The sequence below is a fragment of the Eleutherodactylus coqui genome, chromosome 6 (genome assembly GCF_035609145.1).
Source record: "Eleutherodactylus coqui strain aEleCoq1 chromosome 6, aEleCoq1.hap1, whole genome shotgun sequence".
NCBI lineage: Eukaryota > Metazoa > Chordata > Amphibia > Anura > Eleutherodactylidae > Eleutherodactylus > Eleutherodactylus coqui.
In genome coordinates, this window is record NC_089842.1 from 150529627 (window position 1) to 150556149 (window position 26523).

The 26523-nt window shown below is 43.8% G+C and overlaps 1 protein-coding gene across 2 annotated transcripts in view; it reads right to left on the reverse strand.

Moving 5' to 3' along the window:
* Nucleotides 1-3125: 3125 nt before the first annotated feature.
* The window catches only part of SLC25A29 (solute carrier family 25 member 29), a 32274-nt gene continuing 8876 nt past the window's right edge, over nt 3126-26523 (reverse strand). The window contains exons 2-4 of one of the 2 annotated variants that reach the window (XM_066607977.1): nt 19301-19344; nt 10498-10581; nt 3126-8138 (exon numbers count right to left, since the gene is read on the reverse strand). In XM_066607977.1, the coding sequence (XP_066464074.1) occupies nt 7395-8138; nt 10498-10581; nt 19301-19344 (872 nt within the window). In that variant the 3' untranslated portion in view covers nt 3126-7394. Of the gene's footprint in view, nt 8139-10497; nt 10582-15911; nt 17977-19300; nt 19345-26523 lie in introns of those variants that run through there. The other variant, XM_066607978.1, reaches the window with a different exon arrangement.

Sequence of the window (26523 nt, forward strand, 5' to 3'; positions counted from 1 at the left end):
TTTTTTTTGGTTTGTTTAAGAATATTTTGCAGCAGAATTGTGAATGTTATCAAAAGTGATCATTTGTGTCGACTTGTGTCATACCTTATTTCCATGAAAATAACCGTTCTGCCCTGGCTTTGTGATGGATACATGGATGCACGGCTCATTACTTTCCAGCTATATGGATGTTCTGTGTGGGTGTCCAGAACATGGCTCGGGCAGATTTCTGTTATCCCCTGGAAGAACATGCAGGTTTCCCCAGAAAGCCATTAGGAAGCAATACAAGAAAAACAAGTATTTGATATGCTGTTAAGATTCTGTTTCATTATGTAGCAGTAAGACTGTCTTCCCTGCAGCCCCTCTGTCTTTATGGGGCTCTCTAAATTCTGTTACATTCAACTACCTGTGACCTAACTTGGAACGGCATTGAACAAACTGTTTCAGGCCTCCCCCTCATTGTGGAAGATGGACAGAACCAGACTACACACTATCAAGCAAATGATCCACTGCCGAAAAATGAATATGCTGACAAATAATCTAAAGGGCTTTTCCCACTGTCAGTGTTTATGACTGTCTATTTAGCAATGCCTTACAGGGATTGTCAGAGTTAGGGCCCTTTTACATGGCACCCATGCTGTTGGGGGCAGATATTCAACAGGCCATCTCAGCGACTATCGGTCCTGTACCTTTACACAGGAACTGTCATGGATAGAAATGTAGCTGGACTGGTGTGATGTAGCAACCTCGGGAATCTCGGGCTGCTGCCCGATAGAAGACCTAAAATTTGCATAGAGGAAGCCAAAAGTAAGATTTTGGGCTTATACTCACTCTGAATGTGGATATAGCTATGTGTGTACTGCATAGAACATGGTAGCACTCTGGAGGCAGTTTAATATTGAAAATCCTGCTGCCCGGTTCCCTTAAGTGAATGAGCCTTGGCCTCCTATAGCTCACAGGGCCGAGATGAAACTTATAAATTATATATATATAAATTTTTTTTTTCTCCCCTTAAATAACTTGAACTCCCAAAATGTTGAAGGCTGCTTTCACACCGCTATGGGCGAGTCTGCTTTATTGCTCCCTTCTGGGCATAGGAATGAGGAATACTACGGCCACATGCTCTTATGCCTGGATGGAACTGAACAGCGCCGGTGGATCCCATTGACTATAATTGGGAACTGCCTCCTTTTTGCCCAGCTGGTTGGCTTTTGGACAGAAAAAAAAAGTGCTGCATGAATTTTTTTTTTTTTCCTCCCTTTCGGTATTTTCAGCCATATCCATGATAGTATCTTGGGCTGGAGGTTCTGACGCAGACGTGAAGCCACCCTAATATGTTCCACATGGAGGCAGCAGTCACAACTACTCTCTGCTAGTGCAGCTCCACTACATACTCCTAAGTGTCTTAAGAGCTGATTATAGAAGCTTGATGTAGCTGTCCTCACAGCTCTATAGTATTGTGATGACAGGTCATTCAGACTGCTGCTGTCGTCGCCCTGGCGGTGGTGGGTTTTCACAGAGGTGGTAAGCACTGCTTACTAGATGTGGATCTGGCTTCAAAGGCAAATCCTTTACAGAACTTTCACAAAGGAGTAAAGAGGTTTTCAACATAACTACCGAAGATTTACGAGGGCAGGATCTAGTGCACCCTAATGCTATCTGACACCACCATCATGAGCTGGGGTTACTTTCCACTTCGTGAGAGATGTAGATGTGATGCAGCTCTCCCATGTAGAACCACTGTAGACAGAAGGTCAGAGGAAGAAGCTGGCTCCCATACAGTACAGCTAGCTCACGGCCTAGCAGTGATGTAGTAGCGAGGTGTTCAGAGCCTGCCTCTTCCCCAGAGGATAGTTGTTGCAGCTGAAGGTCTAAACACCGATCTTCGGGCCTGTGATCTGTAGAAATTTCCACCTTTGTAATAACCATGCTATTATTTACCTCCCACGGTGAATGCAGTAAATAAATAAACTGCTAAGAAGGCTGTTTATTTTCACTTTTTGGAGGTGAGGTGACTAAAGAACAGCTTAAAGGAGTTGTCTCACGGCAGCAAGTGGGGTTAAGCACTTCTGTATGGCCATATTAATGCACTTTGTAATGTACATCGTGCATGAAATATGAGCCATACAGAAGTTATTCACTTACCTGCTCTATTGCTGGTGTCCCCGTCGCCATGGGTCCGTCTAATTCTGATGTCTTCTTGCTTTTTTTTAGACGCGCTTGCGCTGTGCAGTCTTCTCCCCTTCTGCTCAGTCCAGGCACGAGCGGCGGTCTGGCTCCGCCCCTTCTACGTGTCATCGCGTAGCTCCGCTCCGTCACATCTGCCGATTCCAGCCAATCAGGAGGCTGGAATCGGCAATGGAACACACAGAGCCCATGGTGCACCATGGGAGAAGACCCGCGGTGCACCATGGGAGAAGACCCGCGGTGCACCATGGGAGAAGACCGCAGTGCATCCCTGGGAAAGGACCGGCGGCCATCTTGGGAGATTTTTTAAAGTCCTTATTTTGTCGGATCGGTAAGTAGCAAGCGGCTTAAAAACCGCTTTACTTTGCTATTTGATGCCAGGGGGGTGACAGGGGGAATGGGGTAAGGTAAAATTTTGAGGTTTGCCGCGAGACAACCCATTTAAGTCATGTGTGTCCCAAAGTGGGACCAATAAAAAACTGGCGCTCACCTTGCAGAAAATAAAATCAGTTCCCCACAGCTCCAGCAATAGAAAAAAAAGTACTTATGGCTCACTGACTATGGTGATGCCAAAAATAATTTTTTCTTCAATTTATAAAACTTTTTTTTAAAAAAAAGCAGTGTGAGCATAGTTTTGATTTCAGTTGGGTAACACCCGCCGTGTTGTCCTGCAGCACTCTGGTCCTGACCAAGGGCAACATCTGCATGGAGATTGTATATTCTACCTCTACATGAGTTTTCTCAGCCTACTCTGCTTTCCTCCCAAACTCTTACTACTTGCTTTGGAACTTAGATTGTGAGCCCCAATGTGGATGGACTGATGGGAGTGATCCTTTCTGTACAGCGCTACAGCATAGGTTGATGCTTTATACTATTGAAGGCTAGTCTAGCAAAGCTAAAAGACCTGTTCCATACAGGCATCAGAATGGGGGGGGAAAAAAATGTACAATTCTAAAAACTAGAAAGAAATTCAAACCTTTCTGGAAAATAACTTTTATTTATTATACTAATAATTAAATGTACAGTAATCTTATTCCATGGATAGCAATTGTTCTTATAGACTGAAGTTCCATTAACACCCGCTGCTCCAAACTGGAGAAAAGTTATCAAAATAGAAGCTTCCTCCCCCATCAAGAACACAGGAAGTTCTCTAACAATGAGCCAAACTACATATGTGTTGCACCCTCTTCATGCACAGGGAATTCATCAATAGACAGGTTTCTATACAAAACACTGAGGGCATATAGTGAGGACGTATGAATGTCAGTTCATGTTCATAATGTATTGCACTGCCTGCAGTAGGTGGCTTGCGGGGTGCACCCCATTCCCTTTTTGTTACGCAGCAGAAATATGTATATCACAGCAGGTCAGAAAGTGCCTCCTATTAAAGAACAACTTCATTTTTTTATCTTTGAAAATCCATCACAACCTAACTGACATCTGCTTTGAAGACCCCAGTTGTGTAGCCCATCCCCTCAAGGCTAAATATTCTGCACTTTTCTTCCACCCTCTAGATGACATGAGCAGCACTCTGACAATGATCTGGGTCCTGCAGTTAATGGGGCAGATTTGACACCTGTCATAAAGAAAAACTGTTTCTTTAGGACAGCAACCAATCGCAACACAGCCTTCATTTTGTATTCTTCTCTTGAAAATGAAAGTTGTGCCATCAATGCTTGCTATGGGCAAGAAAAACGGTTGTCATAAATTTGCCTCATTAACTACAGGGCACAGAACGTTGTCAGAGTGCTCGTCGTGTAACCTGGAGGCCAGAAGACCGTTACAGAGAAGCCTATGGAAAAAATGCTTTAAAAAAGACATACCTATAACATGCTGGAATTTTTTTTTTTTTTAAGCAGTCCTTTAGTTTCTGGCTTTGGCTAAAAAAAATACAGTGTGTGAGAAACTACCTTTTTTTTTTATCAATAGCACAACAGGAGGTTAGGAGCAGTATTACAAATGTGATTTATTGTGATGCAAAAACATATTTACCTGCAGAAGCGATCTATTAAAACGGGAACAGAGTGGGAGATAATTCTTAAAGGGAACCTGTCACCTGAGCATGGCACCCTAAACGAAGTTTACAGGTAGACCACATAGGAACCGGGGAGTGTGCGAGTCTTAAAAAACACACATCCCCTGGCCCCCTGTGAGAGGTTCCCTTTAAGTCTACCATTTCATATTCCAGTCTTAATGTGAAATCACTTGGAGTAAAATGCACCAAACATATTAGGAGGTGCTCGCCTCTTTAGTATAAAGTTGACATATCTTTGACTGTTGTAAAGCCAAAAAAATTACATATGTATGTGCTGTGAACAGGAATTCATTCACACTGCTTTTTGTGGCATTTTTTAGCTTAAAAACTAATGCATTTATTTGGACCACCGATGGCCATGCCCCTTCTGCTAAATCCCTTGTCACTATTCTTTAAAAGTGGCAAGGAGAGATGAAAGTCTTGAATTTATAGTGCAAATATGGCACACACCGTAAGTCACTTTATAAATTCCCCAGTGTGGGCAGTTTTAGTAGATGCCCTAGTTTAAAGATGTCTGTTATTTGTATGGAAAGGGGGTTGCTTATGGAGAAGTGTACCAAGCTTCCATTAAAAAAATAAATAAAATATACAGATTTATTCGTAATCCTGGACAACTACTTAAATGATTTTGTTCTGCTTCCAAACTACTGCATTTCCCCAAAAATAAGACCTAGCTACACTACGTGAAAAAAAAATGCCTAGCAGGTGGCATGCGGGTCCCTCACACAGGGCTGTACGCTCCAGCAGTCTTCGGTGTAGTCTTCAGCACTAGAGAGCATTCTCTTCCTGGTAACGGAGCTTGAATACTCCGCCTCCAGCAAGAGACTGCTGTGATTGGATCACGAGTGCAGTGGCCCAGCCACTCAAAGCTGGCGCGATGAACCAATCACATTCAGTGAATGACAATGAATGGCTGTGATTGGTTCATCGAGCGCCAGCTCCGATTGGCTGAGCCACGGTGCTCGTGATCTAATCTCAGCAATCTCTTGCTGGAGGCAGGGTATTCAAGCCCCGTTACCAGGAGGGGTATGCTCTTTCAGCACTGAGAACTACACGGCATACTGCTGGAGCGCCGTCTTCTAGGTGAGTATTAAGACAGCCCTGAAAATAAGACACTGTGCCTCTTTTGGGACAAAAATTAAAATAGGACAGGGTGTTATTTGGAGGGGGCACACGGCACTAAAGTCTCACTTGTAAAACTGCTCCTGACCACATGGTGTGCTGTGTTGGGTACACATACCAATCCACAACACAAAGACGACAGTACCCATTAGCACCCTCTACTGGTAGAGTGCAATGATTTCTACTCTTTCTATAATTTTATGTTTGAGGCCCACAGTGTCAATGCACATTACACCTAAACCTATATGGAAACTATATATAACATATAGACTGTATATGTTTACATTACCAGTAGATAATTAATATACATGACTAGAATATAAGCCACCTTGCATTTTCTTGACCGAAACACCATATGTAGTACCTCAAGTCGCTCTGTAGATGGTGCTAGGTTACAGTAGTTTCTATGTTAACCTGAAGTATTTCGGTCCACAGTTTTTATACCAAAACTGACTTTTATTCCATAACCAAATGCCGTGGTCGACTTCTAGAACCAGCTCATTATTAACCACCAATACATACAAGCTTCACCACTCACAAGAACATTTTGCCTATTCACTCTCACACAGTAGCGAGCCGTCATCCACCATCAATACTCGTGAACACACTTACTGAGACTCACCGTCTTTCGCTTTCCATGTTGCACATGAAATATCGAGGGCAGCTCTAGCATTTGAAAAATATACATTTAAAATTGTCAACCCAAGGGGCACATAATTTAGATTGCACAATCTACAAGTTGTAGCTGTAACCAAATGAAATAAAGCATTGTATATAAAAATAAATATTTGACATTAAAAGCATTTTACTGTCTTATAAAGCCATATTCACATAATCAACATCAAATGTGACCTACAGTCCATTCATTCTGTATGTAACAAAAGCAGCCTGAACCATATCAATACCTTATACCAACAAAGGTAATGAAGAGGAATGGAACGGTACTAAAGAAGTTAAAACTAGCAGGGTTCTCAGCGGCCAGGAATCGGGTCATTGCGTTACAGCTTAGTAAATGAGTTGCAAGAGTGCCACTGCAGGTTAGAAGGTGGTACTGCACACTAAACATTAACCATTTTCGCAGGTTTATCGAAGGGGCAACCATCTATAACTCCAAGAAAAACCTCAACCTCCCATTGTAATTAATGGCTAGGGAGTAGAGTTGAGCGAACATGCTCGTTCGAGTATTAGCATACTCGATGGTGCTTGTTACTCGAGCGAGTACCACGCTGAGTTCGACCGCATTACCACTTCCTGCTGTGCCCCAGCATGCACATACATCCACAGCAGTATGAGAGAGACAGAAGGAAAAAAAAAAAAAAAAAAACACTGCTGGGCACCCGGCGGGTCCAATACAAAAATGCTCGAGTCCCCCATTGACTTCAATGGGGTTCGTTACTCGAATAGAGCTCTGGAATATTACGAAAAGCTTGACTCGAATAACGAGCACCCGAGCATTTTGGTACTCGCTCATCTCTACTAGGGAGCCTTTAAACTCCTTGCAAGGCTTGGGCAGCTTCCTTGCAACAGACCCACTGCCACGGGTGATCGATAGCTCCACACACTACCTGAGCTCAGTATGGTCTCCTTATACATTACAGGAGTGTATAGAACTGAAGCTCTGCTCCCAAGAGGTAAGTAAATAGTTTGTCTTGTAATGTATTAGGCCAACATGAGCCACGTTCTCCCCACAATGACGGTCTATCCTACTTCTATTATAATACTTCCTGTAATACATTCGGTATTGGCATAGGACTCTTAACCAATTGTTTCAATTGAATGAGCTGGTAGTTGCCCCTTGCCCACTTGTATTCATAATCTCTAAAAGAGATCTACTTTATCAATATCATTACAGCAAATCCCATAGGATTTCCAGAAGTATAAGCACCCACATCATCAGCAGCCGTGGGGGCAACGTATCCAAATAAGGCCACATTGTATTATACAATCGAGATGAATGCCTGTCTAAAATGCCTAGAAACCAATTATACATATCAGTTATATACATACAATTTATACAGCTCGTATAAAAATGGCTCTACGCTCAGATTGTTCAGATACTAGGTAACAGATTTTACATGCTGGTCGGCTGCTGTAACGCTGGGCCGGTATCACATTCATTGATGGTATTTTCAGACCTCATGTACATAAGGAACATGGTGACCGTGGCGAACGTGGCAGCATTGACGGGAAAGGCTCTGAGTAATGTGGACGTCAGACCCCTAGTAAATACTCTCCAGCCTTCAACTTCGTAGCTCTTTCTCACGCAGTCCAGAATGCCGTTGTAGTTGTTGACCCCACCAATGCCGTCGGCTTGCAGTCGTGACTTAATAACATCAATTGGGTAAGTCGATAGCCAAGACACAATACCCGACATACCTCCCGCAAGCAGCAGCTTCGGGATGATGAGACTGTCGTTGATCTCACATCCAAGATACCTGGAGAGATAGTCGTAGGTCAAGAAGTAGAAGCCAAAACTTGGGGTCTCCCTGAGGAATGTGGTAACCATGCCTCTATTAATCCCCCTCAGTCCTTCTTTGCGGTGAATCTTTACCAAACAGTCCAAGGAATTCTTGTAGGTCTTGGATTTTGATTTGTATTCACCGGTTCCTTGGAGTTGCATCCTGGTCTTTGCCAGTTCCATCGGACAGCATATCACACACTGGATGGAGCCAGCTGCTGCTCCAGCCAGAAACTGGTTTGCTGGAGTGTCGGCGCCGAGGTATCTCAGGGTGTTTCCTTGAACTCCGAACACAAGTGCGTTGATGAACGTCAACCCCATCATTGGTGATCCGACTCCTTTGTATAGTCCCCATGCCTATAATCAAACACACAATATTAGACATAACTACCCAACCGTGCTCCATTCCTTATAACATCATAATTATTTCTGGTTTTGCATCAACTTCAATATTATTGCCATGATTAATGATTAGACAGAGAATATTCCAGACTAAAAATTACAATTGCTGTCCAGATCAATGTGAGAGGGGGATCCCGAAAAAGGGGCAACATTTTCAAAGTTTCCTCACCATTTCCACTTACTGCCATTATTCCAAACGTCCATCTAAATCATCAAACTGAACTGCAGTACCTGTGTTATTAACACAGATGAAGCAATATCTCTAGCTTTATACAACAAGTTATAACATTATACTGCAAAATGACATGTGATCCACTTTAACCCCTTAGTGACGGAGGTTTTTTTGTTTTTTTTCCCCCCCATTTTCGTTTTTTCCTCCTCCCTTTTAAAAATCATAACTCCTTTATTTATCCATTGCCGTAGCTGTATGGCGCCTTGTTTTTTTGCGGGACGAGTTGTATTTTCAATGGTACTATTTAATGTACCATATAACGTACTGAAAAACTTTTAAATATTCTACGTGGAGAGAAATGGGAAAAAATGAAACTCCGCCATCTTTCAGTGCGTCTTGTTTCTACGGCGCACAAACTGCAACCAAAATGACAGGATAACTTTATTTTATAGGTCAGTACGATTACTGCAATAGCAAACTTGTATCGGTTTTTTTTTTTTGCTGTACTACTTGTATTTTTTCTCAAAGATTTTAATTTTTTTCTGCTGCCATCTTTTGCGCGCAATAGTTTTTTTATTTTTCTGTTGACATAGTTGTGCAAGGGCTCATTTTTTGCGGGACGTCCTGTAGTTTGCGTTGGTACCATTTTGAAATACATACAACTTTTTGACCACTTTTTATTACATTTTTTCTTTGAGACAAGGTGACCAAAAAAAAAAGCGCCTTTCTGACGTTCTTTATTTTTATTCCTGACGACGTTCGTCGTGCAGGGTAAACAATGCATTACTTTGATAGATCGGATACAGCGATACCAAGTATGTATTTTGTTTTATTATAAATATGGCAAAAGGGTTTTTTTTTTAAAAACTATTACTTTTTTTTTTTTAATAATTAGCAATACTTTATTGATCTTATTTTTACTTTTTTTTAGTCCCCCTAGGGGACAACACCGCGATGCCTTGATCGCTCCTGCCGTATGATGTAATGCCACAGTATTACATCGTATTGCAATCGGACGGGCAGTCTTATCAAGCCACCCCATGGGTATGGCTTGATAAGCATTGTGCCATGACAGCCCTGGGGCCTTTCAGAACACAGGGACCGGAGAAATTGACTATTCCTGCCATAATCCCTTTACGGGTTGTGATCAATGCAACCGCAGCATGTTAAAGGCTAACAGAGGGAGGGGCTCCCTCCATCACCCATCAGAAACCTGCAATGTAAACACATTGTCTCAATGGGTTGCTATGTCACCCAAAGACTTGAAGATGGCCTCTGGGACTTCAACCTACAGTGGCCTATGAGAATAAGCCTCTGTCTGATCCCCATAGGGCAGTATAATGCACTGTAATACTGAAGTATTGCAGTGTATTATAAGAACGATCAAAGGTGATGGCATATAAATCCCCTAGTGGGGGAAAAAAAAAGTGTAAAAAAAAAATTTTTTATTTTAAAAAGTTAAAATCCCACCTTTCTTCCCATAGTATGTACAAACGCCGCTCCCCCCCCCCCCAAAAAAAATTTTGTATCGCCATGTTCGTAATGACCCATGTAAAACTTACACTGTGCATGTCGTTATACAAAATTAGCCATTTTTAAAATACTTTATCTCATCTCACAAAAACCACAATAGAAAAGCTCCTCTTAGGCCAACTGCACATGGGCAAGTGCGATATTGGGCGAGCCCCTTTGACTATGTCATGTTAAAAGGTTTATGGGTTACAATGCAATTCTGGAAAATTTTAGGTTGCATTCAAGGAGGAGACTATCAGCCGCTCTGGTTTAGCAATGGAGGGAGCCGGACTCCACTGGTGCTGAAAATATGGATGATGGAAGACATAAGTGGTACAATTGAAGAGCAGTGCCATGAGTAAAGGCCATGGTCATGGGGGAGTGAGAATCCAATCCAAGTATTGCTATGGGTCCCTAATGTGATTTTATCACCCTGGTTGCATCCCAAGCTGTGGCTTAAGTCACCTTTTGGGCAGCAGACCAACCATGTGGCCAAGGACCTCGGTGAAGGCATCTGCACAGGAAGGGGATTCCCTACATTTGGTTAAACGCAATGGCTGGATCCAATATATGTATGACGCATTTTGAAATATTTAAGCAGGGAAGTCAAAGCAAAGACAAATGACTTACAGATTCCTGTTTGATAATGGACTCGAAGCAATGAATGGTCCCTCGGTAAAGGGGTTTGGACACACTCTGAACCTGCAGTCGCACCTACAAGAAAGGAAAACAGTGGTCATGAAAAGGGTCCTTCCAGCGAAATGACTCATGGCACAGCAATATTTTATCAGAGAGCCTCACAATAATTCAGTCGTCAGCACATAACATTCATTTATCTGACAATGAACACAAGACACAGGTATGAAATGAACCATATGATGAGCAAGCAATAGGATGTACAATAGCAAGAATGGAGCTACAGTAAAACGCGCCATTTTTTAAGCTACGCCCACTGTTTGATTTTGCCCTCCCTCCTGCAAACCACACTACGTCTGTCTTCTGGGCTATGGTAAAATCAATACTTGGAGCCACTGACTAACCGCTAAAGACTTTACTGTTATGATGCCATGACATCATGTGACCCTTTCGCTGCCATGGGTTTTTTGGTCATTTTGCATCTCTGGTAGCAGGCGAATTTTCACATATACAAATAAAACCTTGTTTACAAAATTAAAAACATTATACTAAAATCGACATTTTCTGAAATTAGACACACGGCGCATTGTCAAAGTGCTACTCAGCTCTTTATACACAGTCACGTTTATAAACTGCTCTGGCACACGGTCATGCTAAGCGCCATCCCCTCTTTAAGGCAAGGCAGGGGCAGGCGGAGTGAAGGAGAATACTAGCAGTGCACCAGGAAAAGGGGCACGGCAGGGGATTTAGGCACATGAAGGGGCAAAAGATTACAACGCTTACAAGCCCTGAGCTGCAAGAGCCCCGTCTGATGATCATCAAATGTTCCCGACACTGGTAAGGCCATATAACAAAAAACAATTCTAGCTGCACCACAGGCTAAAGAGCTCAGTGAGCTGAGGTGTGACTGGAGCGCTGCTGAGGTTAGGGCACCAGAGACCGCTGAGAGAAGCAGCAGGTGCTACGTCGAGGACACTGGGGCCCACCGAGTTGAGTACTTGAGACTGTCTGGGTCTGCAGAGGAACTTCCACAGAAGGTGCAACAGTCTGCAGAGGGGAGAAGAGAAGCAAAAGCCGCTATAAGGGGCCCTGCATCTGCTTGACGGAGCAACTAGAGACTGGCTGGGGTGAACATCTGAACAGCCACAAGAATTCCTAGAAACTGTGGTAGAGGAGCGCTGCTGACCCTGGGCTAACCTGGGTTGGTTGAGGTAAGTACTCATGTAATAATAATACTCTTTATTCATATAGCGCCAACATATTCCGCAGTTCTTACAAGACAGGAGGAATAAAAACAAGACCACGGTTACATGAAGTAATCAGTTGATGGAGACAGTAGGGGTGAGGGTCCTGCTCCAACCAGCTTACATACTACAGATAATAGGGTGGTACAGAAGGTAAAGGGCTGGAGATGTGCACAGTATGGCGAGGTGCACAGTATGGCAAGGTGGAGAGTGAGGGATGCTATACACATAGACAATGGTCAAATTGGGCCGTATAGTGGCTGAATTGGTATGCCTTCATGTGACATACTGTAAGTTAGGCCGGCCTCAAACTGACAATAGGTGTGCACACCATTAGGGACTTAAATTATTAAACAGCAGACCTATTGCTTAGAACTGAACCAGCTCTATTACCTCACAGATATAAACTAATAGGGCCACATGGACACAAGCCTACACATTAGAGATATTTTACACATTAGGTATATCATAACGTACTGCTGATTCCAAGATTTAGTTAGCCTTAGTGCTAGGTAAATCTATGATGAAAATTAAATTGCTTGCTTGTTGTTACAACATTACTCATTTTCATTTCTCTATTCATAATTAAGTATTGCTTTGTAACTTCTTGTGCTGCATTCTATCCAGAATCTGGTGGGTAGGTGTGTCGTGGCACCACCTACCCTATCCACAACACAGTACCTGGCAGCAGCAATGAAAGAAATCAATATTGTCACAGATGGGGCCTGGATTGTAAATACAAGTAGCTAGGAGCGCTGACCTCCCACCCCAGACCCATATGAACTTTCACCCCTTCCCTGCTCTAAAGGAGCCCTTAAACATATCCCTCCCACATCATAAGCTTCACAGTCTAATGGATTTTGCAAGAGGAGGAGTCCTCCAGCTTGCAGTGTATAGCTATACATTGCAGGGACAGAGGAGAAGTAGTGCGCCATTTTTAATCATTTACCTTTCAAAGACAAAACAAAAAATTATGTGAGCGAAGCCCTTAAGGGGGATCTATCATTTCTCTGAGGGCAGAACAGGTCAGAGAGTGAAACACTAAGCTGGGGGAAATACAATATTCTATGTGATAAGCTATTTAAAGAAGCACTCCAGTTGTTTACTTATTTATTGGGGGGGGGGGGGCAGGATCCACCACAATATCATTCTGTAGCTCGTCCCCTCCAGGTTGGTCTTGCCAACCTCATCCATAGAGTCAATGACAGTTTTTCCTGTAACGTTTGCATACAGTGAAAGCCATCATCTGTGTATGGGCTTCAGACCTCAAGTTTAATTGGAGACCGTGTTACAAACAATTATTCTACTACCCCACCAGGAACACGGCTGATCCGAACTGCTTGTACAATACTGGTATGTTGCACAATAATTACAAGACAAAACCCAGTGTTATGTCTGAGCTCTTAATCACGATGTCCTCATGCATGCCTACGGAAATTCCAGCCTCGCTTCCTCACCAATCAGCAGCCTTGTACGGGGAAGGAGATACATCACAGACAGAAATTCTTCCAAGGGAACAATAACAAAGTTATGCAACATCAAGGTTTCCTCTTAACTTTTATCAGCCAGCCACAGCTGAAGAACAATGCTCGGCATCTGGACTGTACCTACAATGCTCAACTTCCTATCACACAAGAGCGGCGATCTACCGGGGGCAGTAATACAGCTTATGGGAGTTAAAGTGGTTATCTGGTTTTTTACAACTGTTGGCCAATCCTTTGTCTGCCACTTCAGTGCCCGACAGCTGGCCCAGTGAATCGCTCCTGTGCTTTTACAGAGGAGTAATCATCGCTCAATAAATTGGAGGTGGAGAACCTATTTACACAGAACATGCATTGGCAGACGAGCAATGTACCCCCCCCCCCCCCCCAACCACCACCACCGCTTGAATACAGCAGGAGTCATCATGGGATGTTCTAATATACATACTAGAATCTGATGCTGTAAGCACTAGGCGACTGACATGCTATTGTCACACTGTATCTGCAGTTTTTGTTCGACATATGTACTAGGCCAACACATGCGTTTCACTATATACACCAGATGCTGAGAATTGTGACCTACTGGCATCCACCGAGCAGATATATGTTTGTGTCTGGTATGGTATATAGTCGGGAATTTATGTTCAGTGCATGTGCTGGACGATATCCCCAGCATATGTGCCAAATGTAAGGGCCGAATGGACTGTGAACAGATTGCCAAATGATCCAATACTGTGGCACGACATAAAAGTCAATGGAAATCATACAAAACCATGACAGTCAAGCAACATCTCCATTGGAGTGGTTTTCCAGGACTTTACTGATGAACTATCGTCAACTAGCGTCATTAATGATTGATTGGCAGGGACCACCACTTGGCATCCCAGCAAATCACTTGATTAACGCCGTGGCTACTTCAGTCCATACCAGGTACAGCGCTGTACATTGTATCGCAGCTGTGCCTGCTACAGTTGCCCAATCCCATTGGGACTGAGCTGTTCTTAGGCCAATGAATGTGACAACACAGGCCTGAGAAGTGTCTGCGGAACTCATCTGACAGCCGCAGTCTCTTTAATCAGCTAACTGGTAGGGTTCCCAAGCAGCAGACCCACTGATCAACTGCTAATGACCTATCTTGAAGATAGCCAAGTCCTGAAAAACCCCTTCAACTTCTATGAGGAGCATGAAAATCATGTGGGTTTGTAGGACACTACTGCACCTTAATGCACCAGTAACATTGTGTTCTTGAGGACCCTGGTGCCATGAATCCTGCTGTTACTAAGCAGCAAAAATGCAGCTTTTATCAATATTAAAATGTATCCTGAAGAACTGTATGCAGGCAGACGTGTGTGTGCCTACAGGTGCAGTAGAAGATAGCGGTCCCTAACGGAGCCCAGATATCAGCAGAACATTCTGCAGCCCGATCAATGTACAAACAACATAAGATTCAAGGACAGGAAGCCAAGGATACACTTAGTTACATTTAGATCACTGGGTAAATATCATCCCCCTTCTTAAAGGGACATAAAAAATTCCCATATCCTCAAATGCGAGAAAGATACATCTCTCTCTCTCTCCCCCGCTTCCCCCTGCAACTCACCGCTCACCCCCGCCGGCCCCCGAATCTTTTCGGAAGAGCAGGCATGCATTCGAAAATTGCGATACTCGCTCAAGTAATTTTCCTTAACGAGTACGCTTGCTCATCTCTAAGCCGTAGTTAAAACTGGAAAGTCGCACTACAAAGTCTTCATGTAGCCCCACCCTAAAGTCTATAAAATAGTATTGATTGAAAAGTCTACATACACAGGCTTGTGGCTTTTTAATTTCAAGATGCAGCTTACTCTTATTATGGTGTTGTTCCTATGGGCTTCTCTATAGAACTTCAAAAATGCATACTTTATATGTTAGAAAATAGGAAACGCCACCAAAAAGAAAAAAAAGGCTGTGAAAAAAAAATTTGAAACTACAGCAGTTTTTATTCTGCAAGCATTGTAAAAGCCTACAAAAATAGTGCGTGAGAAGCAATATCCAATATCAGTGCCTATTAATGTAGCTGTACTGGAGCAAGAGGATATATAGTTGTATGAACAGGCAGATTTGCCATTCAGGAGTCTGGAAAAACTAGCTCATTATAGTGGTTGCTGCCGTTTTGGAAGTCATCTAGAAGATGGAAACCCAAGATGTTATATTTACGGAGATTCTTTTTGTAAATTTCAGAAAAAAATGAGATGGGGAAAGGGAAAGTGATTGTACACAGAACTTCCTATTTACTGACATTCTTCAAAGGGAGAGCAAACAGAACATGACTGATGAAGCAGGGTGAGCATGCAGAAAAGCAGACCATAAAAGACACAGTGACACAATGGAAAGCTGCAATAAAACATGAGCGGGGAGGATGGGATCCATACTTGATAGTAGATAGCAGCATCCAATGAGAAGACATCTTAATTTATTCTGACAGTGTTGGGGAGATTTATCAAACCTGGAGCAAAGGAAAATTGGGGCAGTTGCTCATATTTTAAAGGCTTATTAACAAATCAAAGCAACAACCTTCCACTTTTCTTTTGCACCAGTTTTGATAAATCTCCCTCCCCCCTCCACCCCCAAACATTGTTCCAAAAAATACATGATTTCAGAAAGAATCAGTTGGAGAGAAACGAGAATTCACCTTGGAAATACTTACTGGTGGGGAACGCTCTGCGAAACGGGCTCATCTACAACAAAGTAACACTTTTAAGGCATCCCCTAGCTTGGAGAGCAGAGGAAATTAAAAGCAACAATGCAACAGATCACATAATACAAAAAACTTGTATGAGGAGGTAACGGCATTAAGAAAACATGATAGACTTGAAAAATCGCTTACATAGTAATCCCCTAACATACCACCTTTACTAGAATTACATGGGTGATCAGAAACCACTGACCCGACTGCAGGCAAATCCAAATTCTCCAGCAGATAGCATTTATCACGTATCCACTAGTCTGACCGCTGAGATACCACCTAGCGCTGTTACCATAACTCCTGTAAAGTTGTATGCAGCATCAGCGTGTACGCTCAATTGCATCTCTATAGAAACTATGTCTGAAGGTGTTTTAGACGGAACGATAATCGTTTGGTCTAAATATGAGGCAGTGACAAACGATAATTGTTCATGTTTCGTTCGGCGTTCATTTTATGCGGTCATAAAAATCATCGTTGGCTCGTTTACCTATCATTTGGTTAAAACAGCAAGTGTTTAGTCCCTCTCATTCACTTATAAAGAGAACGAGCCAACGATGCATCTACCTGCCTAAACACGCTGCACGAGAGCGAACGAGATAGCAGTGACGTCACTCGCTCAAACAAATGATAATTGGCTGGCCTAAAAGGGCCCTCACCTAGGTCTTGTAGGTTCGGAACATGTAACCAAGGTCCCCCATTCTAGCAACCAGTAGGGGGTCACAAGAGTCAAACCCCCCACCAATCTGACATTTCTGATCTGAATACCTCTGTAATAACTGTATAATGAAGGATTCTGAAACTTTGTAAGATACTTGTATTTCAATTGCTGTCCATTTAAGATGTTCACTTGCTGTTAGTTAAATGGAACATTTTGGTCACATCAGAGAATAAAAACCTGTATAGACCAAATACATCTCACAGCAGAGGGTTGGTTACAGTTATATCCAGTCTTAAGGCCCATTTAGACACGACGATTATCGCTCAAAATTTGCTCAAAAGCCATCTTTTGAGCGATAATCGTTGTGTGTAACTGCACTGAAATCGTGCAGTTTTCGTTAAGCAGTCGCTGATCGCTGTCCTTCAGCATGCTGAAAGACAACGATCAGCCTTATCAGGGATTCGCAGAGGGATACAGCTGATACTATTGTTTCAGCTGTAACCCGCTCCCTGAAGACAGGTGGTCCACTTGTCTTCTGCATCCCCCGCTCGGAGAGCTAAGTGATTGCTCAACGTTTGAGTGATCATCTTGCACTGTAAATGACGCAATGATCATCGCTCAAAAGACATCTTTTGAGTGATAATCGCTGTCTAAATGGGCCTTTAGAGCTTGTTCACACTGCCACTAATTAGTTCAGTATTCTCACTCCAATACACGACAGAACCGATAAGCACCAGATGGACCACATTGTTATGCCCTCCGGACTTTTTCAGATTGAGATAGCACTGCATGCAGCATTTCTTCCTGGATTGTAATGAAAATCTGCGCCATAGGCTCCAAACAGAACCTCTGATGCAGATGTGAATAAAGCCCTTAGTTTCAATGGTGAAAAAGTAACAGAACACTAGCAGAAATTGGGGGCCAACTGTAACTTGTTTGGCCAACTTGGAATGGGAAATTGAGCAAATCCTGAAAAGGGAAAGCTGCTCTTTCTACGGTCTCAAATATGGAAAACCCTCTAGTAACTCGGAATGCCAGTAAAAGTATCTTTAGTGCCCTTGGATACAACAGATACAGCTGTGCCCAGTTCAGAGAGTAGGGTCATTGTTACAATATGCAAAACACAGCTGGAATCAAGAAAAGATCAATGAAATTCAGATAAAGCTGCAGGAGGGTGCATCAAAAAGGATCAATGTTATCTGATGGGTGATCAGGTTGCTGCATTTATTAAACATAGTTCACTTCTGGAGCCTAGACAATAAGATATTATGGCCTACTCCATAAATGATCAAATCTGTATCTGCCAGGTTCAGCCGAAGCATATGTAGATAAGCAGCTGAAAGACTACAATGAGACTGCTTATCTCTGTGGGAAGCAAAGGAAGATATCTTGTTTATATATGTAATTGTCTGACAGGCTCTCAAGAGGTTAGATTTAACGGGTCTTAATGAAAATGGTCAAGTAACATAATGCTTTCCCATGGACAGCTCTTAATGGGGAGCTCCATTTCCATATAACCTATATAATAAAGTGCACATGCCTACTTGCAAGCTCTTGAGTCCATTTATGACCATGTTGTTATCAACATTATATCATGCCATGGGACACAAGACAAGCTAACCTTCTGGACACAGTATACCCTGTGCAGAAAGTAACCGATTTCACCATACCACAGGGGGACAGAATTCCACCCCGAACATTGTTCTTAAAGGGGTTTATCTGGGGACATAGTTCTGTTCAAAAACCTCTTCAGCCTGCGGTAGAAAAATAAGAGAAGTAAAATCTTACTCACCTTCCACGTTCCATCACCACTGCCATCTCACTGGCTCTTTGGTCCCCGCTGAACTTCACTTCCTGGATGGGAGTGATGACAACCCGACACTTGGTCACGTGAGTGGCACAGCTATTGACCGGCTGAAGGGAGCTGGTGCAGCAATCCCATGGGCCTTTTGTTGGGGACCTCATTGCCGACTCTCTAAACAGAGAAGTAAAGTTCAGCGGGGATCGCAGAGATGGCAGTGGTGGGGGAATGTGGGACAGCGAATAAGCGTTCTGTTATTTTACCACCGCAGGCTGAAGAGGTTTTTGAACAGAACGATGTCTCCAAATAACTCCTTTGAATTCATGGGACTGCTTGGTGACCTGTAAAACCTCTGCAATTTATATAGGGAGGATTGTCAGGTGCTTTCACAGAGGAGCGCTAGTTGTTCAATGAATGGAGGTGGAACGTGCCGGAGATCTCTTCCACCCGCCTCCATTCACTGCGAACAGGCAGCCATTAAAAAATGGGCAACTGCCTGTTTATAGTGAGCGAGAAGTTGCTGACTAGTTGCTTTGTTTTCCGTCAGCTGAAAAGAAGTGACTACTGAGTGATTTCTGTCAGGTCCCTCTTTTTCACTGGATAACTATCACATAAAGCTGCTCATTTGAGCATTTTTTTGGGCCAATAGTTGTCCCATATAAAGCCACCCTAGTAGTATTGCACATATCTTTTCCTACATATAGGAATATTGTTCAATACCTGAATCCAGGTAGTTGGATAGAAGTACAAATACCACCTAAATCTACATCTCCCATGTCTAAATTAAAGTAGAATGTCTGTTGTAAAATGGCAAAAGATGATATTTGCTTACACAACTCATACCTATGCATGTATATAATGAATACATATAGAATTGCAAATGTAACTCACCTTTACTGTATCAAATGGATGTCCAACTAATACACCAGCAGCACCTAAAAAACAGAAAGAAAATTAATAAATAATTACCATCCTAATTAAAGTGGTTGTAAATCAATGTACCTGCTGACATGAGGATTTCTCAGTGATGTAATCCACGTTGACATTACAACCATTGGCCCCAAGACCACATCTTACAATAGCTATACAGCTGTACACGAATGAGATCACTTTGGACAGTCTTGTCATTTCTATATATGGCTGTAGGTTTGTAATGGGCGGGCTAAACTTTTGATCAACACAGATTTACCAGAAATTCTGCAGCAAAATCCACATTTTAGTTCATGTCGGAGGCCTATGGTTCAGCTGGAACTCATCTGTTTTGGTGATGTGGTTACCATCCACACGGATACATCCACTCTAGCATCCTCTATCCACCCGACTCCTAGGGTGACATCACATTGTGACATTTGCTTGGCAGACTGTTTTTGCCATTGCCTTACTCAGTCATCTTTTACCCCCCAGCAAGCTGGGTACTCATTTTACTGACCTCGGCTGAAGGAAGGCCAAGTCAACCTTGAGCCGGCTGCCTGAACCATGCAGGGATTGAACCCGCAACCTTCAGGTTGTGAGCGAGAGCTTAGGACTGCATTCTGCTAACACTCTGTGCCACATGAGGCTCAGTGTATTACACTGTAATAAATAGTCATAGTATTGCACGTAGTCATGCCACTGCATATTCCTCTTTCACAAAGAAAGCCTGCAAGACTTAGGGCTCGTTCTCCATTAACCATTTCCATTTCTCTGATCCATTTGTGGAGCAGAGAGACAGAAATAAAAATGGAATTAAATGTTTGTTTTTTCACCATTTCAATGTTTTTTTAAATTAAATATTTCCACTTATTTCTATTTGATTCCATTCCATTTCAGTTCCAATTTTTTAGATAGAACCAATAGTCACAGGCTGCTGCAGCCAATCCCGGAGCTCAGTGATCGTTCTCTGAGCTTTGCCATTGGCCGCAGCAGCCTGTGATGTGCCATACACTAGGCTGCTGCAGCCTGTAAGCATTACGTCAGAGCAGAGACCTGGAGCTGTCGGTGGAGGATGTATGAGGAGTCAAGAGAGGTGTGTATGAGCTTGTTTGTTACTTTTTTGCCATGAGGGGCCTGTTTTTATCTCCATGCCCCTTTAAGAATGTATTCCCTGGGAATGAATGGGGAATTACATCAAGTATTCTCCTCCAATAAGATGAATTTGGGAAAAAGGAAAAGATGGGAAAAGTGATGTAGCTGATTTATTAAAACGTAACTTTTATTTTCTAACTTAAAATAACCTGACTCCTCAATATTTAGTATGTGAAATATAAAAATGTCCGACAGGGCTGCAGGCGCTACACTGATTATCACGGCAGAGAAAAGCACCGAATCTCCCCGGAAAATTGTATGATTGGCCTGGCCATGTAGGGCCAGTGCTCTAATGTGTTAATGATGGCTTATTATTGTATATCCTAAATGACCTTAGTTTGTTAACACAATAACGCTGATTAGCATAGTCCTGTTATTTCTTTCTCAGGGTTGTCTGCTTCCAGCTAACTCAAAACACAAGAGGAACAAGTCAGGGATACATTCACAAGCTGTATCTCCTTGCTATGAATCTGTATTATTAACCCTCCCCTGGCTCTGCTACAATCAGGGCGGCCAACATTGATACACTGGAGGCAGTTCTGACACCTGAGGCTGCTGTACACACGGGTGCTAAGCTGCATGGCTGAGTCCCTGGGTGGGGGTGGGGGTGGAGGGGAGGGGCGATTCAACAGTGCTCAAGATATATGGGATTGTAAATTGCTGTGTTAATTTATAGTCACGCTGACCCCAGTGGAATGCTATTCTATCCCTATCTCCTTGCCAGGGCAGCATACCAGTGGTCATTCCGCTGACTAATGTCAGCTTCGTCTAGGGGCTGCAGTATTTTTATTGGGTGTTTTTTTGGCTCTTAGGGCCCTTTTACACTGAACAATAATTGTTCAGTGTAAATGCTGCCAGCAGCAACTGAACGGCGAACCATAATTTGTTTGATATTTATGCCTGCAGTAACTAAACAACCAACGACGATTAAACAGGCAGTTGTTCGTCTATGAACAGCCTGTTTACTGTAAATATAGGCGGGCAGCCAGAACAACATCCAGCCCACTCCGCCTCCATTCACTGAGTGATCCTCGCTCCTGTATGAAAGCCCAGGAGTGAATATCACTGGCACAATTGTCGGGCATTGAAATGTCTGAAAGTCGATCCGCTCGCGGGATCCAAATCGCGGCATGCCGCAATTCTCCGCGGTGAGCCCATCTGTCAGATAGGCTCATCACAGAGACCAATCAGCCCCCCCCCCCCTGCTGATATTCTGCAACCGCCGTGGACAGGGGACCTTAGTCACTCATGCACTATTCCTTTGGCTCTTTTTCCTATAAGGTGCCTATTGCAAAACGTTGAAAAGAAACACCAGACTAATGCATGCTGAGATTTTGAAAAAGTGCCAAAAATGCCACTACAAAAATGTGCTGCGGTTTTACCACTTTTAATAAATTACTATTCACCTTCAGCAAACATCTGGACAAGCCGCTTTTTTACATTAAAAAAAAAAAATGTAAAAATGCCAAAAGAATGGCAAAATATATGGCCAAAAAAGCATGTTGTTTCTGTTTAGCATTAGGAGATAAGTAGGTGTTAATGTATCTTGATGCCACGAGGAACTCCTGGTGGAGTCAAGTTTGACAGGGGGGGGGGGGGGGTACCTGGCGCTCCATCACAGACATTTGCCGCCCTCACCACCGCAGGGACTGTGTGGCTCCCGTTCTCCTGCTGACAGGTGGTGGCCTGAGCGCTTCTGCTTCGCCGCAGGGAAAGCCACATCAAGTGAGATGGGGGGGGGGGGGGGGGGCATAACAGTATCGCTCACCTGGCTATTGTCGAGCGCCAACGACGGCGCTGTAAAATATGCAACAGGATCTTTTGCCCTCAGTGCTAGCATGAGCCAAGTTCTGTGTTTTGCGTCGCTGGCCAAGGTTTTCCGTTTGCATCAGGGGCACCTCCATGTTCTTTCCCCCTGCTTTTAGTGCCCTTCCACGACCTAGCTTTCCACCATGCTGTGCAGCCAATCAGCATCAGGGGGCGTCAACCCCCTGTCAAACTTGACTCCACCAGGAGTTCCTGGTGGCGTCAAGATACACTAATACCGCCAAATATATCTGACGACACTTATCATGGTGGATAAAATTACATCACAAAAATCCATCTTGTACAATCTAGGATTCCTCCAATGTCATCTATCAAGCCAGGGTCTAAACAACCTAGATGTAAGAATGTTGGCGGACATTACTAATATCTTCAGCAATGGTGTCTTCGGGCAACTAGACCCCAAAACTCTGGGGCTGGAATGTCAAATTGTACATTAAAATTCTCAAGTTGGAGTTTTTTTTTAATTTTTGAGAGTGCCACTTAACAGTCAGTTATCCATGGTCTGACCAACTTCCGTCTACCTCTACTTCAAAGGACAGATAAACCCTAAACAATCCCTGTCTGCAAATCAGACCACCAGTGATACCTGTGATAATTATTATAGGTTTGCATGAGCAAACTTGATCTGCATTGAATCCATAGTGTTCCCACCACCCCGCAATGTGCACTACGCAAGGAAGATAAGAGGGCAAAGTTTAATCCAATGTAAATCCCAGTATTACTTTTAAAGCTTATATTAGACTGGTCACTCATAGTAAATGTAGCGTACATACAGACACATCGGTGAGCTGGAGGAAAGTCTGCTGGCTCACACAATTGGTAGGTCACATATCCCCCTCCAAAAGCACAGTCGTCAGCTGAAGTTGACTTATACAACCAAACATGGACTATTTCTCCTAGAAACATCAGTCTTAAAAAGACTGAATATTAGTTTTCACGTATAAAAGATAAAGCCCTGCCAGCAAATCCTAGACCTGGAGGTTTTCAACGAGGAACGAACCAAAAATCCCAATTAGTTTAACCAGTTCTTTGCAGGTTTCTGTGGAGGGTCAATACCAGGAAAGATAGTTTTCTGTTCAAAATGGGTCTATTTATCTCAGGGCTGTGGAGTTGGTTAGCCAAACCTCGGACTCAGATTCCTTCATATGACTCAGAGTCTGACTCCATTTCTACTCTGACTGCACCAAACTGGGACTCTGACTCCACAGCCCTGGTTTATCCCTGTCAGACTACAAGCAACTTCCCACTATCACTGGAGGCCTTACAGACATTAAGCATATTCAACTAATTTATTGATATGACAAATCACAAAAATATTTATGTGGCTCATGTTGGTACAACCAACTAGGTATCTAATGATCTAGAAGATATACACATCTGGACTGAACTAAGTTCCTCTTAGGACCAGGTACCATTCATGTGGGACATTATCTGAGTTTTTCATGATTGTTCCATGATAGGGTATAGGGGTGAAGCATGAATCAGTGGTAGAAAACCATTCATTGCAGTTGATGTTGTTATTATCTCTTTAAGTGTTCCCATTAATACAGAATCAAAGCTGGGAAGTAACAGTGAAAATTGATCCAGCTGAATTGGAGGTGCTATTTTTACACCATGATACCTTGCAAATGGAAAAAGTCGTGACTGCCAGACTATGTAGTGTGTCAGTGACTTTAACTATTTGTGCACTGGGGGTGAAAGCACAGTAGGTGAAAGACGGAATTATGAATATAGTACTTCCAACATGACATGCCAAAAGTCATTGGACAGGATCTAATATCTAGTATACCCCCCTCTAGCCTGACGAAGTGCAGCAACTCGACGTAGCATTGATTCCACAAGCAGATGAAAGACATCTGGAGAGATGCTGAGCCATACTGTCTGGATAGCTACCCACCACTCTGTTATTTTTGTAGGTACAGGTTCTCAGGTGGGAATTGACTGCTCCCCCACATCCCATAAATACTTGGCTAGGTTCCTGTTGGGCGAACATGCAGGTCACATCATTAGTAGGAACTCTTCAGAATGTTCCTCAAACCAATCTGGACAACTAGGGCATGATAGTACAGTGCATTATCTTGGACTATCCCATTATTGTGGGGGTACATGAAGTCCATAAAGGGCTGCAAATGGTCACCAAGCACTGAAATGTAGCAGGCATCAGTCAGTGATATGTTTAGAAAGACCAGTGGACCCAATCCATGCCATGAGAGCAGACCCCACACCAGTATGGAACCACCAACAACCTGTATAGTGGCTTGTTGACAACTGGGATCCATTGCTTCATAGGGTCTACACCAAATGCCAACCCTACCATTAGCCTAAAATAATTGGTACCATGACTCATCAGACCATGCCACATGCTGCCAGTCCTCTAGGATCTAGTTAGCAACCTCACAAGCCCAGGTGAGGCATTGTGCCCACTGTTGTGGTGCTAGCAATGGCACTCTGGTTGGCCTTCTGCTCCCATGGTAGCTAAAGAACGCCGACACTGCGGGATACACATGTGAGGCCTCCTGCATTGAACGTGAATGTGATTTCTTCCGGAAACGCTTGTGTGTTCAGTCAGATCATTCTAGCCGGTCGCAAGCATTAAGCACGTGTGGGAGGCCAACACACTATCCACTGTGTCCATGAATCTATACAAGTGCCATACAAATGTAGAAAAGAAATTCGTTTATACCTCCATAGATATATACAGCAACGTTTCGATCACGCCATGTGATCTTTCTCAAGCCTCTGTGGGTGGTAATACTCTCCACGAGGAATTCCCGGTACACATGTGATACTGTGGGTCAAGGAATATTAAATGTACACATGACTTTGGAAATGTAATGTCCCATTTGTCTGGCACCTGTTAACATGTTTCATTCGAACTCCAATAATTCCCATCACCTTGCCATGTGCACACTGGCCAGTGTTTAACCTTACTCAAAAGGTAACATTTCACAACCATGCAGGTGTGGGCGTTCCCAAGCCGTCACATGAGGTAACGCCACTTCATAATCACTTTACATACTGCTATCCCAGGACTTTTTCTATGTCCATGTATGATTCTATTAACATATATACCAAAGATGATTATTGATAAATTGAAAACTTCAAACACCTAATAAGACCATAATACAATTCTAATACACAGAGCACTACACCTCCCAACATGACCATAATACAATTATCGGTGCCACGAGCCCAGTACAGTACAGTGTCCAGTACAGTGATAGTCCAGCATCCGGCACCCTACCTGACTAATCCACGCAGATGAGAGTCATCCGGCCCCCTACCTGACTACTCCACGCAGATGAGAGTCATCCGGCCCCCTACCTGACTACTCCACGCAGATGAGAGTCATCCGGCCCCCTACCTGACTACTCCACGCAGATGAGAGTCATCCGGCCCCCTACCTGACTACTCCACGCAGATGAGAGTCATCCGGCCCCCTACCTGACTACTCCACGCAGATGAGAGTCATCCGGCCCCCTACCTGACTACTCCACGCAGATGAGAGTCATCCGGCCCCCTACCTGACTACTCCACGCAGATGAGAGTCATCCGGCCCCCTACCTGACTACTCCACGCAGATGAGAGTCATCCGGCCCCCTACCTGACTACTCCACGCAGATGAGAGTCATCCGGCCCCCTACCTGACTACTCAACGCAGATGAGAGTCATCCGGCCCCCTACCTGACTACTCCACGCAGATGAGAGTCATCCGGCCCCCTACCTGACTACTCCACGCAGATGAGAGTCATCCGGCCCCCTACCTGACTACTCCACGCAGATGAGAGTCATCCGGCCCCCTACCTGACTACTCCACGCAGATGAGAGTCATCCGGCCCCCTACCTGACTACTCCACGCAGATGAGAGTCATCCGGCCCCCTACCTGACTACTCCACGCAGATGAGAGTCATCCGGCCCCCTACCTGACTACTCCACGCAGATGAGAGTCATCCGGCCCCCTACCTGACTACTCCACGCAGATGAGAGTCATCCGGCCCCCTACCTGACTACTCCACGCAGATGAGAGTCATCCGGCCCCCTACCTGACTACTCCACGCAGATGAGAGTCATCCGGCCCCCTACCTGACTACTCCACGCAGATGAGAGTCATCCGGCCCCCTACCTGACTACTCCACGCAGATGAGAGTCATCCGGCCCCCTACCTGACTACTCCACGCAGATGAGAGTCATCCGGCCCCCTACCTGACTACTCCACGCAGAT